Source organism: Mus caroli, unplaced genomic scaffold, assembly GCF_978045245.1.
Source record: "Mus caroli unplaced genomic scaffold, Mus_caroli_1 scaffold_19, whole genome shotgun sequence".
Classification (NCBI taxonomy): Eukaryota; Metazoa; Chordata; class Mammalia; order Rodentia; family Muridae; genus Mus; species Mus caroli.
In genome coordinates, this window is record NW_028227274.1 from 29,033,814 (window position 1) to 29,049,229 (window position 15,416).

At 46.6% G+C, this 15,416-nt stretch overlaps 1 protein-coding gene across 9 annotated transcripts in view; it reads left to right on the top strand.

Annotated features, from left to right (window-relative positions):
* Sap130 (Sin3A associated protein 130) overlaps positions 1 to 15,416 on the top strand; it is a 103,934-nt gene that overhangs the window by 8,668 nt on the left and 79,850 nt on the right. For 3 of the 9 annotated variants that reach the window (XM_021150421.3, XM_021150427.3, XM_021150428.3), the window contains exons 1-2: positions 12,239 to 12,406; positions 12,836 to 12,953. In XM_021150421.3, coding sequence (XP_021006080.1) covers positions 12,353 to 12,406; positions 12,836 to 12,953 — 172 coding nt within the window. In that variant the 5' untranslated portion in view covers positions 12,239 to 12,352. Of the gene's footprint in view, positions 1 to 11,204; positions 11,346 to 11,952; positions 11,976 to 12,053; positions 12,175 to 12,238; positions 12,407 to 12,835; positions 12,954 to 15,416 lie in introns of those variants that run through there. The other 6 variants (XM_085833688.1, XM_021150420.3, XM_085833690.1 and 3 more) reach the window with 5 other exon arrangements.

A 15,416-nucleotide genomic window follows, 5' to 3' on the forward strand; every position in this document is an offset into this window, starting at 1 on the left:
CTACTATAATTTTGTTGAAGATGTTTGCTGGCCCTTTAAGTTGAAAATCTTCATTCTCATCAACTCCTATTATCCATAGGTTTGGTCTTCTCATTGTGTCCTGTATTTCCTGGATGTTTTGAGTTAGGATCTTTTTGCATTTTGCATTTTCTTTGATTGTTGTGCCGATGTTCTCTATGGAATCTTCTGCACCTGAGATTCTCTCTTCCATCTCTTGTATTCTGTTGCTGATGCTCGTATCTATGGTTCCAGATTTCTTTCCTAGGGTTTCTATCTCCAGCGTTGCCTCACTTTCAGTTTTCTTTATTGTGTCTACTTCCATTTTTAGGTCTAGTATTGTTTTGTTCATTTCCATCACCTGTTTGGATGTGTTTTCCTGTTTTTCTTTAAGGACTTGTAACTCTTTAGCAGTGTTCTCCTGTATTTCTTTAAGTGAGTTATTAAAGTCCTTCTTGATGTCCTCTACCATCATCATGAGATATGCTTTTAAATCCGGTTCTAGCTTTTCGGGTGTGTTGGGGTGCCCAGGACTGGGCGAGGTGGGAGTGCTGCGTTCTGAGGATGGTGAGTGGTCTTGGTTTCTGTTAGTAAGATTCTTATGTTTGCCTTTCGCCATCTGGTAATCTCTGGAGTTAGTTGTTATAGTTGTTTCTGGTTAGAGATTGTTCCTCTCGTGATTCTGTTAGCCTCTATCAACAGACCTGTGCAACTAGCTCTTTCCTGAGTTTCAGTGGTCAGAGCACTCTCTGCAGGCAAGCTCTCCTCTTACAGGGAAGGTGCACAGATATCTGGCGTTTGGACCTCCCTCCTGGCAGAAGATGAAGGCTCGAAACAGGACCTGTCCCAGAAGCTGTGTTGCTTTGCCCTGTCACAGAAGCTGTTAGCTTTTGTAGTCCACACTCTCACCTGCACAGACTAGTCTCGGAGGGATCCAGGAACCAAGATGGCTCCCCCAGGTGCTCTGGCAAAGCCCTCCCAAGTTGGACACCTCTCCTCTGGCAGGGAAGGTACCTGGATGTCTGGAGCCCGAAACAGGGTCTGTCTCAGAAGCTGTCCTCTAGGGACCTTGGGAGTGTACCCCTACTCTGCGCCCAGGTGACCAAGTGCTGGCACAGACCGGAAGGGACTTGTGACCCTGGTCAGGCCGGGTTTCCTGCTTTCCTAATGCTGTCTCAGGTCCCGCGGGATTGAATTGGAACAGAAGTTGTGTTCCACTCATCGATGGTCCTAAGATCGGGTGGAGAGTCCTCTAGGGGACCTTGGGGGTGTCCACTGACTCTGTGCCCAAGGTGACTCGGTCAAGACATAATTTTTAAAAAAAAATTTTTTGTTCGTTGTGTGAGTGTGTGTGCATCTTCTTCTTTGTGTGATTACAATTGCATGCAGCTGGGGTCAGAGGACAGCTGCAGACATTAGTCTTTAATACGACATTATTTGAGGCTGGTATCCTGGTGACTTTTCCACTAGCTGGCTCACAAAGGAATTAGCCTTTCTTCAATACTGTGAGTCTGTGGGGATGCTGGATTACAAACATGTATGTTCCTACACCTGTTTTTGCTGTTGGTTCTGTGTCCCAATTTTCTTCACTTTTCTCTATTCCAGAGACTTGTTGACCCTGGAAGGGTGCTGTACCTCTGGGGCTTTCATACTGCCTCCTGCCTCTCTGCACCCTGACTCATATTTTCTAAGTCTAGCACTTTGATGCTAGGGTTTTCTGTTGGTCTGAACTCAGTCCATTTGTTTTCCAAGGCAAGTGCCTTCCTCATAGTGCCATTCCAGAGCCTGTGTTTAGGACTTTGTCCCCATCTAGTGGCCCTATTAGAAGGGTTAAGGCTGGGTTTATATTGGGGTTAGGATTAGCATTAGAGGTTGGGGTTACAGGGTCAGAGTTAAGGGGTTAGGGTTAGGGTTGGAAGGTTAGTGTTAGAGGGCTATTGTTATAGGGTTAGGGTTAGGCCAAGAGTGTTAGGGTTAGAGGTTAGTCTGAGTTAGATTCAGGATTAGTGTTAGAGGTTTAGTGTAGGGTTAGAGTAAGTTTTAGGTTTAGAGGATTAGGTTTCAGGGTTAGGATTGGAGTTGGAGTGTTGGAATTAGCATTTGAGAGTAGTGTTAGATTTAGCATTAAGGTTTTGGTTAGAAGTTAGGGTTATGGTTAGAATTAGACAGGTTAGGGTTCAACTGAGGATTAGAGTTTGGGTTAGATGACTGGAGTGCTGGGGTTAGAATTATAAGGTTAAGGTTAAAGTTAGAAGGTTAGTGTTATGTTAGGGTTGGAATAGGGGTTAGGAGTTAGGGGATTAAGGTTAGGGTTTGGGGGAAGGTTAGGGGATTAATATTAGGGTGAGGTTTAGCAATTAGTTGGTGTACTGGCTAGTTTTGTGTCAACTTGACACAAGCTGGAGTTATCACAGAGAAAGGAGCTTCAGTTGGGGAAATGCCTCCACAAGATCCAGCTGTAAGGCATTTTCTCAATTAGTGATCAAGGGGAAAAGGCCCCTTGTGGATGGGACCATCTCTGGGCTGGTAGTCTTGAGTTCTATAAGAGAGCAGGCTGAGCAAGCCAGGGGAGGTAAGCCAGTAAAGAATATCCCTCCATGGCCTCTGCATCAGCTCCTGCTTCCTGACCTGCTTGAGTTCCAGTCCTGACTTCCTTGGTGATGAACAGCAGTATGGAAGTGTAAGCTGAACAAACCCTTTCCTCCCCAACTTGCTTCTTGGCCATGATGTTTGTGCAGGAATAGAAACCCTGACTAAGACAGTTGGGCTAGAGTTAGAGGCTTAGCCTTAGATGGAGTGTTAGGTTATGTTAGGTCAGGGGAGAAAGCAAGTTGGGGTAAAGAAGGAAAGAGAAGGAGTGCAAACTTGTACAACTACTCTAGAAATCAATTTGGCAGTTTCAGATAACCTGGGGTTAGTTCAATAGTGGCTATACCACTCCTGAGCATATACCGTAAAGATGCTCCAACATTCCACAAAGACACTTGCTTAACTATATTCATAGCAGCTTTATTCATAATAGCCAGAAACTGGAAACAACCTAGATGTCCCCTCAACTGAAGAATGAATACAGAAAATGTGGTATATTTACACAATGGAGTACTATTCGGCTACTAAAAACCAAGACATCATAAATTTTGCAGGCAAATGGATGGAACTTGAAAATATTATCCTGAGTGAAGTAACCCAGTCTCAAAAGGATATGCATGTATATACTCACTTATAAGTGGATATTAGCCATGAACTACAGGTTCCATGTTACACTCCACAGACCCACAAGAAGGAAGGCACAATTGAGGATGCTTGACTCTCACTTAGGAGGAAGAATTAAGTAGTCATAAGAGACAGAAGGAGAGGAGGAACTGGGAAGTAGTGGGGATGGGGAGAAGAATGGGGGTTCAGGATCAGGTATGTGGAAGGACAGGAGAGATGGTTAGATGGCCATGAAAATGAATGGAAATCTGCAACTGATGGTGAGGCAGTAGAGGCAGAGACCTGTGATAAGGAAGACACTCAAGAATCAATGAGACTCACAGCAGTGGGGATATGGAACCTGAAGAGACAGCCTCCTGTAGCCAAGCAGGAACCCCAATGGAATAACAGGGACACTAACCCATCCACAAAACTTTCAACCCAAAATGTATCCTGTCTACAAGAAATGCAGGCACGGGGGAGGGAGTAGAGACTGAGGGAATGGCCAACCAACAACTGGCCCAACTTGAGACCCATCCCATGGACAAGCATCATTCCCTAACACTATTAATGATACTCTGATATGCTTGCAGAGAGGAGCATGTTATCCCCTGAGAGGCTTTACCCAGCAGCTAACTCAGACAGATGTAGTCACCCACAGCCAAACAGTGAATGGAGTTTGGGGAGTCTTGTGGAAGAATAGGAAGAAAGATTGCAGGCCCTCCTCAAAGGGGAGATAAGAGTGAAAAGGAAGGAGAAGAGAGGGAAGACAGACAAGAAGAGAGAGAGACAGGAGAGTAGAGAAAGGGGAGAGAGAGACACACAGAGAGAGGAGAAAAAGTGAGAGACTGAAGAAAGACAAGGGTTACTGAAGGAGTGAAGAGAGAATGAGAGATAATGCAGAGAAAGAGTGAAAGAGGAGAAGTCAGAGAGAGGGAAGATAGAAGGAAGGGTATAAACAGAGGAGAGGGAAAGGGAGATACGAGAGGGGTAGGGACATAGAGAGGGTGGGTGGAGAGAAATGAGAGACAGGACAAAAAGTCACACAATGCAGCACAGTGAGAGAAAGTTAGCAAGGAGAGAAGGGTATAGGGAGAAGAGAGGAAAAAGGTAAGTGTGAGAAATAGAGGAGAGAACGGGAAGGGAGAGAGAGGAGAGGGATTAAGGAGGAGATTGAGTGAGGTGAGGGAAGAAGGGAAATAGAGAGGAAATAAAGACAGAAGAGTAAGAGAAAAGAAAAGAAAAAACAGAATAGAAGAGAAAGAACCAAGAGACTAACTACAGTGAGAGGAAGAGGCCTCCACTTCTCCTCTTAGCTCAGGGGTCCCATTGGATCCAGACCCCTGCAGGCCCTGTGCCACTGTCTCTGAGTCCATATGTGCACCAGCCCTGTTGTTTCTAGGAGGTCTTGATGCCTTGGTGTCCTCCATCCCCTCTGGCTCTTATACTTTATTTTTCTTCTTCTCCTTCTCTTCCTCCTTCTTCTTCAGAGTCATGAGAGGAGGGATTTGATGGAGATATCATATTTAGTTTCCAAGGTCTCTCACTCTCTGCATAGTGTCTGTCTGTAGGTCTCTGCACTTGTTCCTAAATGCTTCAAGAAGAAATTTCTTTGATGATGGCTGAGCAAGGTACTGGTGAGTAAAACAGAACGTCATTGGGAGTCATTTCATTGCTGCATTCCTTTAGCACAGCAGTAAAATTTGGGTTTCCCCTGGTCCATGATCATCCAAGCAGTGTTGGGTATGGAATGGGCCTTAAGCCAAGTCAGATCTTGGTTGGTTACTCCCAAAGCTTTCTGCCACTATTGAATTATTGTATCTTGAAAGCAAGTCACTATTGCCGGGCAAAGGTCTTGTATACTACTGTAAGAGCACATAAACTAGATCTCATTGGAGAATCATGAAAGGTAGGAATGTCTTAGATAATGTGCATTATCAAATCTCAACTGACAGAAGAGGGAGGAAGGGAGTGAGAGCGAACAGAACTGAGAGATAACAGAGAGGAGAGAGGAGAGAGCAAAAGAAAGGAGCAGAGAATGGGAGCGAGGAGAGGGGAGAGTGAGAGAAGAGGAAGAGAGAACAGTGAAAGAGATAGAAAAGAGAAAGCATCAGAGAGGAGAGAGAAAACAGAGTGGGAGAAGACAGAGAAGAGGGAGTAGAGAAAGGAAGTAGATAGAGAGAGACAGAGAGAGGAGCAAGGGGACGATTTGCATGAATCTGCAGAAGCCGCAAGAGGCAGCCAAAATACCACAAGTTCTTTAGTCTGTTTCTCTAGAAGTCACAAGGACACGTGAAGATAAGTGAAGGCCAGCAAAGCACTGCAAGGTGTACCAATGCATGAATGTCTACAGCAAAGACCAGTGAAGTGTTGCTAGGCAAACCAATACAAAAACATCATTCACTGTTAGATTCTACTTATACTCTTTCCAAACATCACACATCTTCTCAAGTGTCTGCTTCAGAAAACATCCTCGCATAAGACAGCTTCCAGGGCTGGAGAGATAGCTCAGCGGTTAAGAGCACTGACTGTTCTTCCAAAGGTCCTGAGATCAATTCCCAGCAACCACATGGTGGCTCATGACCATCTGTAATGAGATCTGATGCCCTCTGCTGGTGTGTCTGAAGACAGCTGCAGTGTGCTCATATAAATAAAAAAAATAAATCTTTTTTTTTTTTTTAAAAGACGCTTCCGGAAAAACATCACATGACACAACTGAGTCTCCAAAGAATCCATAAATTTTCACTTCACTCCCCCTCTGCTTTCTCCCTCCTGTTTCCTCTCCTCTCCCCTGCTCTCCCTCCCTTCCTCTCTTTCTCTCTTGATTTTCATCCTTCTACCAAGACATCATTTGAAAAGTGCATTTCACCTGAGAGTTTCCTGCCTTCTTTACTTCTCCAACTGGGACCTAGTTTCTGTGATTTTTTTTCAGTAGTGTTTAAAATGGTGGACATGCCTGACTCATACTCTCTCCTGTGTCTCCCCCTCAATTTTCCTCCTTGACTCTGTCCTCTCTCTCTCTTCTCTCTGTCCCAGTCTCTCCTCTCTCACTTCCATGCGCCCTCTCTCCATTGTCTCTGCTCTTCTCTCTCCCTTCTATCTCTGCTTTCTTTGTCTCCTTTCTCCTGTCAGTTACTCTCTCTGCTCTATCCTCTCTCTTTCTCTCTGTCTTTCCCTTTCTCTCTCAGCATTCCCCCCTCTTTCTTGTTCTCTCCTATCAATGTCTACACTCTCCTGCTCTCTGCTTTCTCCTTGATCATCTCTCCTATCTTCCCTCCCTCTCCTTTCTTCTCTCTCTCTCAGCTCACTCTTCTCACTGTACTCACTCTTCTCTGTCTCCCTCCTTCTTTTTCTCCTTTGCCCATTTGTGAGTTCAGAATGCATCTTACCTGAGAGCAGTCCTGCCTTTCCTACTCGCCTAACTTGGACCCAGCTTCTGTGCATTTGCTATGGTGTACAAAACAGTGTGAGTGCTTCTCTACATCTCATTCCCTCCTCATCTGTCTCTTTCTGCTCTATCTCCTGCCTGTCCCTCTTCTCTTTCTTTCTGTGCGCTTATATTCTCTCCTTATTCTATCTCCTCTCTTTGTCCCTTCCCTCTTTTCTTTTTTATTCTCTGCTCTCTTGTGCACCTCTCTCTTCCATCTTTTATCCTTTTCTTTGTTTTTCTGTTCTCTCCCTACTCTCTCCTTTCCCCTCCCCTCTGTAGTCTCGCCTCTCTCACATCCCCTCTCTCTATACTCTCTTTCCTATATCTCTACTGTTTCACTCTCTCCTTTCAGTCTCTATTTCTGCCCTCTCTCCTCAACTCTCCTTTCTCTCACTTCTCATCTCTCTTGCCCTCTACTCTGTTTTCTCCTGTCTGTCTCTTTACCCTCTCTCCTCTTTTCTGTCACATTCTCTCTCTTCTTCTCCTCCTCCTCCTTTCTCTTCCTCCTTCCTCCCCCCTCTCTTCTGACTAGTTTCCCACCCTCTTTGTCTCTCCTGTCACTTTGTCTTGTTGTCTCTTTCTCTTTGCTCTCCTCCTCCTCCTCCCTCCCTCCCTCCCTCCTGTTTTGCTCTCTTCTCTCTTCTTTCCCATATTTTCTTTCTTCTCTCTTACTATTCTCTCTTCTTTCCTCTTTCTCATTTCCCACTTTCTCCTCCTCTCTCTTTCTCTTTTCTCTCTAACTTTCTCTCTACTGTCTCCTCACACTCTCCCCTCGTTCTCTCTCCCTTAACTTGCTCTCCTGTCTTTGTCTCTCTCTCTCCTCTCTCTCTACTCTATTTCCTCTCTCTTCCACCTCACTCTCTTGTTTCCCTCTCCTCTCTGTCTCTCCCTGTGCCCCAAAGAAAGACGCACACACACCAGCTAATTTTGATATGCCTTGACTAGCTCAATGGCTGGGCACTTCCACACCTCCCCACAGCTAGCACACACTTCCCTCTGCTATTCCTGGCTTGACACCCTCTAAATCTATGTTTTATCTTTGCTGTCCTATTATCTTCTGGACAGCCCCCACCCCCATCCCCACCCCTTAGGGCCTCATTCCCTTTCCACCTGTATTGAGGGACGCTTTCTCTCCTGAAGCTCCTAAATCTGTTCCTTCTTCCTCCAAGCCATGGCTCTCCTCTGATCCCTTGCCCGTGCAATCTAAAAGTACTACCCTGTCTCCCTGCCCAGCCATTGGCTATATGGCAATGCTTTATTATCAACTGAAGGCAGCTGGGGACAGGGTCCCTCAGGTTTGGAAGCACAGCTTTTGGGAACCAAAATGAAACACAGCATTAGAACCAATTCCCAACAATCCATATCTCTGCAACATTATGTACAAGCCTGCTCACATGTGTGTCATGTCCCACCAGTCTGTGTTGGCTTGTACACACCATTTTACACACATGCTTTGGCCCAGCATCCACACATAGCACAGGAACACCTGTTCACATGTATTGTGTTCCAGCAGCATCAGTGGTGGAATTGAGCATGACTGTTTACACACATGCCATGTTCCAGCACCATGACATGGTGTCAGCATGTTGGTTAATACATGTGACAATGGTGGTGTGTACGTACATCCCTGTTGGCACATGCCATGTGCCAGTGCCTTCCACTACTGGTGTGGGACACACGTGCTCACACACATGCCATGTCCCAGCAGCACCATGTGATGCTGACAGCACATCTGATCACATGCTACCTATGTCCCAGCACTGTGACATGGTGGTTGGGACATGCATGTTCACAAAGAAGCAAATACTAGCATCACTACATGGTGACATTTGCATGCTTGCTCACATATATGCCATAACCCAACACCATCAGTGGTACCATATGCCATGTCCCTGTGCCATCAAGTGTGGCACTGGGCATACCTGTTCCCATACATGCCATGCCACAGGATTGCATTTCACCATGGACTCATCTGTTTACACAAATTCTTTGTCCCTGTGCAATCATGTGGCAGTGAATGTACATACCTGTTTACATACAAGCAATGTCCTAGCCCTTCCATTTGGCAGCATGGGCATGTATGTTCTATTATGAGCTGCGTCTCAGCACCATGATGTGGTGACTTGATCATGCATGCTCACACAGGAGCCATGTTCCAGTGTACTCATGTAGTGTCACAGGCATGTGTGCTCACACACATACTGTATCCCTAAACCATTGCATGGTGGCACAATCACATGTCATCACACACATACCATGTGCCTGCCCCATTGTGCAGTGGCATGGGCAAACCTGTCTCAGTGCTATGACAAAGTAATCTGAACATGCCTGTTCATGCATGTGCCAAGTCCCAGCACCATCATAATGCATCATGAGCTAACCTGTTCACAAGAATGCCATGTTCCAGTTCTGTCAAGTGGCAGTGATGCTATGCTGTGTCCCAGCACTGTCACGAGGTAGTGTGGGCACACCTGTTCACACACAGAAGTGTACCAGCTCCATAACATGATGGCTTAGGACACATCTTCACATGTATGGTGTGGCCTGTCCATCATGGGGATACCTATTTACAGGCATGCTATGTCTCATCCCTGTCATGTGGCAACGTAGGCACACCTTTTCCACACTGGTGCTATCACGTGGTGATGTTCGCATACATGCTGTTTCATACACCATCCCCTGACAATGTAGGCACAATTGTTTGCACACATGCCATGACGTCCTAGCACCATTCGGTGGTGTGTGCATGCCTGTTCACATGCATGTGATTTCCCAGTGCCATCCTGTGACAGCATGGGCATGTGTTAACACACACCTGTGACCACTGGCCATTCCATGGCACGTGGCTGTGCAGACCTGTTCATACAAGTACCATGTCCCTGTAACAGCACAATGCCACACAGACATGTCTGTTCACACCTGTTCAGTGGCCCAGCATCACCATATCATGGAGTGGCCATGCCTACTCCTATGTATGTCATGGTCCAGTGGTAACAGGTGTGGCATAGGAATGCCTATTCATATGCATGTTGTATCCCAGCACCATCCCTTGGTGGTGTGGGCATACCTACACAACTGTGTGGTTCTAAGAGCCCAGTTTGGGTGCTAGGAACTGGCTTGGGTCCTCTAAGAGCAATACACACTCTTAACTAAACCATCAATCCAGCTTTTTGATTTGTTTTTTACTTTCATTACATATTTGTGTGCAAGCACCTTTACTTGCTGAACTATCTCATCACCTCCTTGAGTATTAGTAACTTTATATTTTTTTAAAGTTTTTTTAAAATTTATTTTATTTATATGAGTACACTGTGGTTGTCTTCAGACACACCAGAAGAGGGCATCGGATCCCATGACTGATGGTTGTGAGCCACTCACCATGTGGTTACTGGGAATTGAACTCATGACCTTTGTAAGAGCAATCAGTACTCTTAACCGCTGAGCCAACTCTCCAGCATCCCTCCCCCCATTTTAAAGGGTTTTTTTGTTTGTTTGTTTTTTGGGTTTTTGTATTAATAACTTTAAAGGAGTCGTTTGAGACAGTGGCAGAACTCAACAAGATGTACACACTAGCCAGGGCCAATGGCACAAGCCTGCAATCCCAGTTGCTCTGGAGACTGGGGCAGGGGGAATGCACGCTCAAGGCCTGATAGGGCTACAGATTATGTTCAAGGCAGATGGCCAATTGAGTGAACACCAATGTCAAAAAATTTAAAAATTAACAAAAAGTATAATGTCAGAAACCACCTAAATAGAGAGCAGGCTGAAGTATGTCAGTTATTTAGAAACCAGAGAGTGAAAGGATGGCGTGAGAAAAGAAAATAGCATGAAGGAGGAGGGGCTCTTGAAACTCTGGTAGTCGGGAGCTGCTCTCTTCTTCCCAAACAGAATGGCTTGTTACAAAGAATCTATTATGATCACAAAACTCTAGTTCTAAATGACCTGGGAAGAGGGGTCCGTAATCTCTTAGCAGTCAAAAAATGAATAGCACCATCTCTGGCAAAGACATAAACTCTATACCTTCCACTACAAGCAAAACAGCACCCCACCTCTCTGTAATACGGAAGACTTGAGGGAGAGTAGAGCTGCCTTATCCAATTGTGTGCACTGAGCACGACCCAGGCGGGTGTTCGGTTCCAGCGGGGTCCAGCCACCCCAGTGATCCCTCCATGCCAAGACCCAATCCTACATGCAGCAAGGGGAGGACTCCATGAGGATACGGCGGGCTCTCGGGGCAGCCACAATCATCCTCCTTTACTCCTTATGCGTCCCACTGCCTCCAGCACCGGGGTAAAATTCAACCGAGTGCTTTCCTGCTGAAGCGAAACCGTGGAATCCTTTATCGTGTCAGTCCCCAAAAGAAATGGCAGAACAGTCTTCAGACTTGACTGCGAAGTACAGTGAAGCCCGCGTCCAGTGGCCCAGGCCCCGCCCTCTTAGGGCTGGAGACTACATTTCCTAGAGGCCTTTTCGGCTCCAAGAGGCGGGACCGACTGTTGTCCTGTTCCCTGCAGGCGAGGACTGGCTGCCTGAGTGAGGGGCGGGGTTTGTCGCAGCCAGTAAGCGAAAGTCTCGTTACGGCGGCGGAAGCAGCCAAGCTGGAGTGAGGGGTGGGGGACAGAGTGCTAGCGGCCGGGCTGCGGCTGCGGGTCCGGAGCCCGAGGACATTAGCCCTAAAGACTGAGAGCACACAAGAGCAAGCTCTAGACGGCGTGGCCGCGCCCAGGTAATGGCGGAACGAGAACCGGGAGGGAGAGGAGGAGTCGAGGGGGCGGGACTGCCTAGGCAGTCCCGGTGCTCGTCCCTGGGGAAGGACAGAGCCGCCACAGCTCTTGCGGTCCTCATTCCAGCTCTTTAGCAAGCTAGGCAGAGCAGTTGAGTCTGCGGCAGGGTCCGGATGATCGGTGGGAAGGAGGACAAGAAACACCGAGGGGTGGGCAGCTCCGGGCGTGGGGGCGTGGCGGACGCGGGCCTCCGCAGGGAAGTCAGCGGGAAGGAGGACGGCCTAGGGAGTTTGGCTTCTGGAGCAGTTTAAAGTGACTCTCCACATCCGGGCCCTGCGCCCGCCGCTTTCAGACCCTTGCTGGGGCGGAGCCTCCCGGATCCCCGCCCTTCTTGCTAGGGATCGCCTATCTCTCCCTTCTATTGGCCCAGCCCCGGAGTTTACACTGCTCCCCGCCCCCAGAGAGACTGGCGTCTTATTGGCTGGCGGCCGGCGGGAGGGCGGGGCGGGCCCAGAACGCGCAGGCAACTGCGGATTGGTGCTGGATACGCGTCTGGCCAATGAGCGGGCGGGGGAGGCAGGGGTAGGTTGGGTGGTAAGAGGACTAGGAGCGGAGCGGCTGCTGGCCGTAGGGTGAGTGTGGCTGGCGGGCGGGCTGAACTGAGGCGGGCCGGGGACGCGTTCCGAATTGCGTTCCCTCCGTGCCTGCAGAGCCCCTCGAGCCCTTCGTGGCGGTCGCATATGAAAGGGCACACTGCTTATCTTGCCGAGAGGACTCCGTAGGACGTTTTCTCCGGGAGACAGAGCTTCGACACCCGGGGTGTCTGGAAACGTGTGTCCTGGGATCTCGGAGGGGAAATGGGGATATAACTGGGGTAGACCGGAGATAAGCGAAGCCTGAATGGGAAAGTGGAAGACAATTTTAGAGACCGTGGTTCTCGAATCCTACCCGTGTCTCGGGTTGGGGGGTGGGGGGATTATCCGTGATGAGGAAGAAAGGAAATCCTTAAATGGAGGCCTTTACGGAAAAGCGTTTGAGGATTCCGCAAGCATCGGGTCTTAATGTAAGATTTTTCAATCCTTTCTTGGGGCTAGGCATTATGGCATACTAATTATGGTTCTATTTACCTTGGTGTGAGGCTTGAGTATTTAAAGGAGCCATACTATTTTCCATAAAAATTTTACACAGATAGCCTATGGTTATGGTTCTCAGATTTGGCGGCTATATAACATTCCATGCTTTTTTTTTTTTTAATCCATAAGTATTTTGGAAGGTTATAGTAGCCTCCAACATTTGTATAAAGTCTGTCATTATTAATTTAGCCTTAGAATGTAAAAAACCCTCAATAGATCTCTGTACCATTGATCATAACTTTTAAATAAATAAGCTCTATATGTTTTCCTGAGAGGTCACGGGTACTAAAGATGCTTTGATCTCTCGATGTCGGTTCTAATTTCAGAATCTGGTAATCGTAGCCTGACTTGATTTGCAGGTGGAAATGAGTTCCCAGCAGTTTCCTCGGTTAGGAACCCCTTCCCCTGGGCTTAGCCAGCCACCTTCACAGATTGCAAGCAGTGGTCCCGCAGGATTGATAAACCAAGTTGCCACAGGTAAGATAAGTCACAGTTCTTTTGTATTGCTTACTGTTTGAAGAATGTCACTGTCTTCAAATTAGCAAATTTCTTTTCATAATTACTATCTTATCGACTTTGAGGAAAGGATGTGTCAATACACTTAAAATAAGGCATTTCCCTCTGTTTTTTAAAAAAATCATTTATATATGCTAAGCTAAGTGTGCAACTTTAGTAAGCCATGCTTGTAAGAACCATTTTTAAAAGTATTTGTATGTTAGATTTAATTCTCTCTTGGGGTATAGGCATGGTGATGGTGCCCTGAGAAAACCGGGCAGTGAATGTGAAGAAGTTCTGCTTCTTAGGACCTCCTTAGGACCTTAAGATTAGGAAAAGAGAGGCAGAGTATGTGAGAGAGAGAGTATGTGAGTGAGAGTGCGTTTATGAGGTCATGTGTGCTTTGAAAGGCGAGAGGTCAGCCTCCAATGCGCTTCCTAGGAACTGTCCTTGGTTTTTGATACAGGGTGGCTCACTGGGTGGGACTAGAACTGAGGAAGCTAGGCTGATGAGCACACGATTGCATGAGCTGCTGCCCCAGCCCTGGAAAAAGGGTTGAAAAGTATTTCTACACTTGGTTTTCATTTGTAGCTTATCTTTTGAGTGCTATAGACTGTGATTCTCAGTGGTGGGTTGGGTGATATTCTGTACTAATTGGCAATGTCTAGAGACAGTTGTGATTGTCACAACTGAAGTACTAGACCTCCTAAATGCACTAGATAAACCCCTTTCACCCTCCAGACTTCTCAGCGTCAGTGATCAGTCTTCAGACTTTGTCTTCCCTCTGTGCTAAGTCTATATTGCAAGCTGAAGTGAAGTCCTTTTCCCCATGGGTCTCTTGTTTCCTGGTGGCAAGTGCTGCTTTTTCACTCACTGCTCAAGCCAAAGGCTGAGGTGTCTCTAGTTGTCATTGATTTCTGTCTCTCACCCCACCCCACCACCTTGGCTCACAATGTAGCTCAGGCTGGCCTCCAGACAGTTCTGGGATCACCTTTGTCCCACCATGCCTGGCTGGCTTTATCCACCAGCAAGCTTTTGGGCTCATTCCTGCTGCTTTGACTAGTTCGTGCTAATTTAGTTTTTAACTACAGGTTTGTTTGTTACTGTAAGCTACTCTACGCCTGCTGTGGGACAGTGTGTACTGGTTTTTCTGTGTAAAGTGTTTCTAGTTCTCAGGATTTCTCCCATTTTCCCTGTGGCACAGCCTTTCTTCCTGTTCAGGTTTTTCTTCATTGAGGATTCATCCTAGCTCTCATTTTCTGGATATCTGTGCTGACTCTGTCTTCTACCATATTACAGATCATGTGTCTCCTGAAGCTAATGGATAGTACACGTTGTAGTCAGCTTCTTGTACAGCCATCTAAAGTTCCTTATTTCTTGTTACACACACTGAACCCCACCTGTAGTCATAGCACTTGGGTAGTTGAGAAAAGCTCACCAGGTTAAAGAAGTGAAGCTCAAGTTTGGCTACCAAGCAAGTTCAAGGCCATGGGCTATGTGAGTGAGACATTCCTTCCCCCAAAAAAACTTCTGAAAATATTTTGCCTTTGGCAAATATTCACAATGGTAATTTTAAAAGATGGAGATAAGAATATTGGTTTTTAAAGGGAAGAAATGAGAGTTTCTTATGGAAAAAAGAAAGGGAGATCGGCCTATGGAGCTTTGCAGTAGGAGTCTTGATTAGAATCACACCTAATGACTTCTTTCCTAGACAGTTTTCATAGTTTGCTCCACGCTCCTCTACTCACCAGAGTTCAAGACCCAGCTCAAATCTTAATAGTGTTTTGAAATTTTTCATGAACAGTCTACCTCTTCATTTTTCACATCAGTATTTTTGTCTTAGCTTTTCTTTTATTTCCTTAAGTAAAGCTAATTTATTCTCTAAAAAAATGTGAAGTCTAAGACGATCCAGTCCAACATGATGTAAGAGCTGCATGATCATCAGACATGCGGTCCCCTTGCTTTCTGTAGAAGCTGCCAATGCAACTCACTTACCAGAGTGCTCGCTGAGCAGACTGGCGCTCTGGGTTCCATCCCTAGCACCGCATAAATGGGATGTGGTGGCACATGCTTATAACAACTCGTAGAAAGCAGGGGCAGGAAGATCTGGAGTCCAAGATCATCCCTGGGTACCCAGCATCTTCTGGGCTGCCCTGAAGTACATAAGACCCTTAGCACAATGAAAGAGGAGGCTGGAGGAAGAGAAGAGGGTTTCACCTAAGTAATCACGTGTCTTTGTTTCACAAGGGATAATTTGGGGTCCTAAGCATGCCAGGAATTAAAGTATATATTCAAAGTAGAAATCCTAGTGCTTCGAGATTCTCTTTTGTTGAAAACAAATGGAAGAATGGTTGGGGATGTAGCTCAGTGACATAGTGCTTATCTTGAATTTCAGATCTCTGTGAGTTCAAGGCCAGCCTAGTCTACATAGCAAGTCCTAGGCTA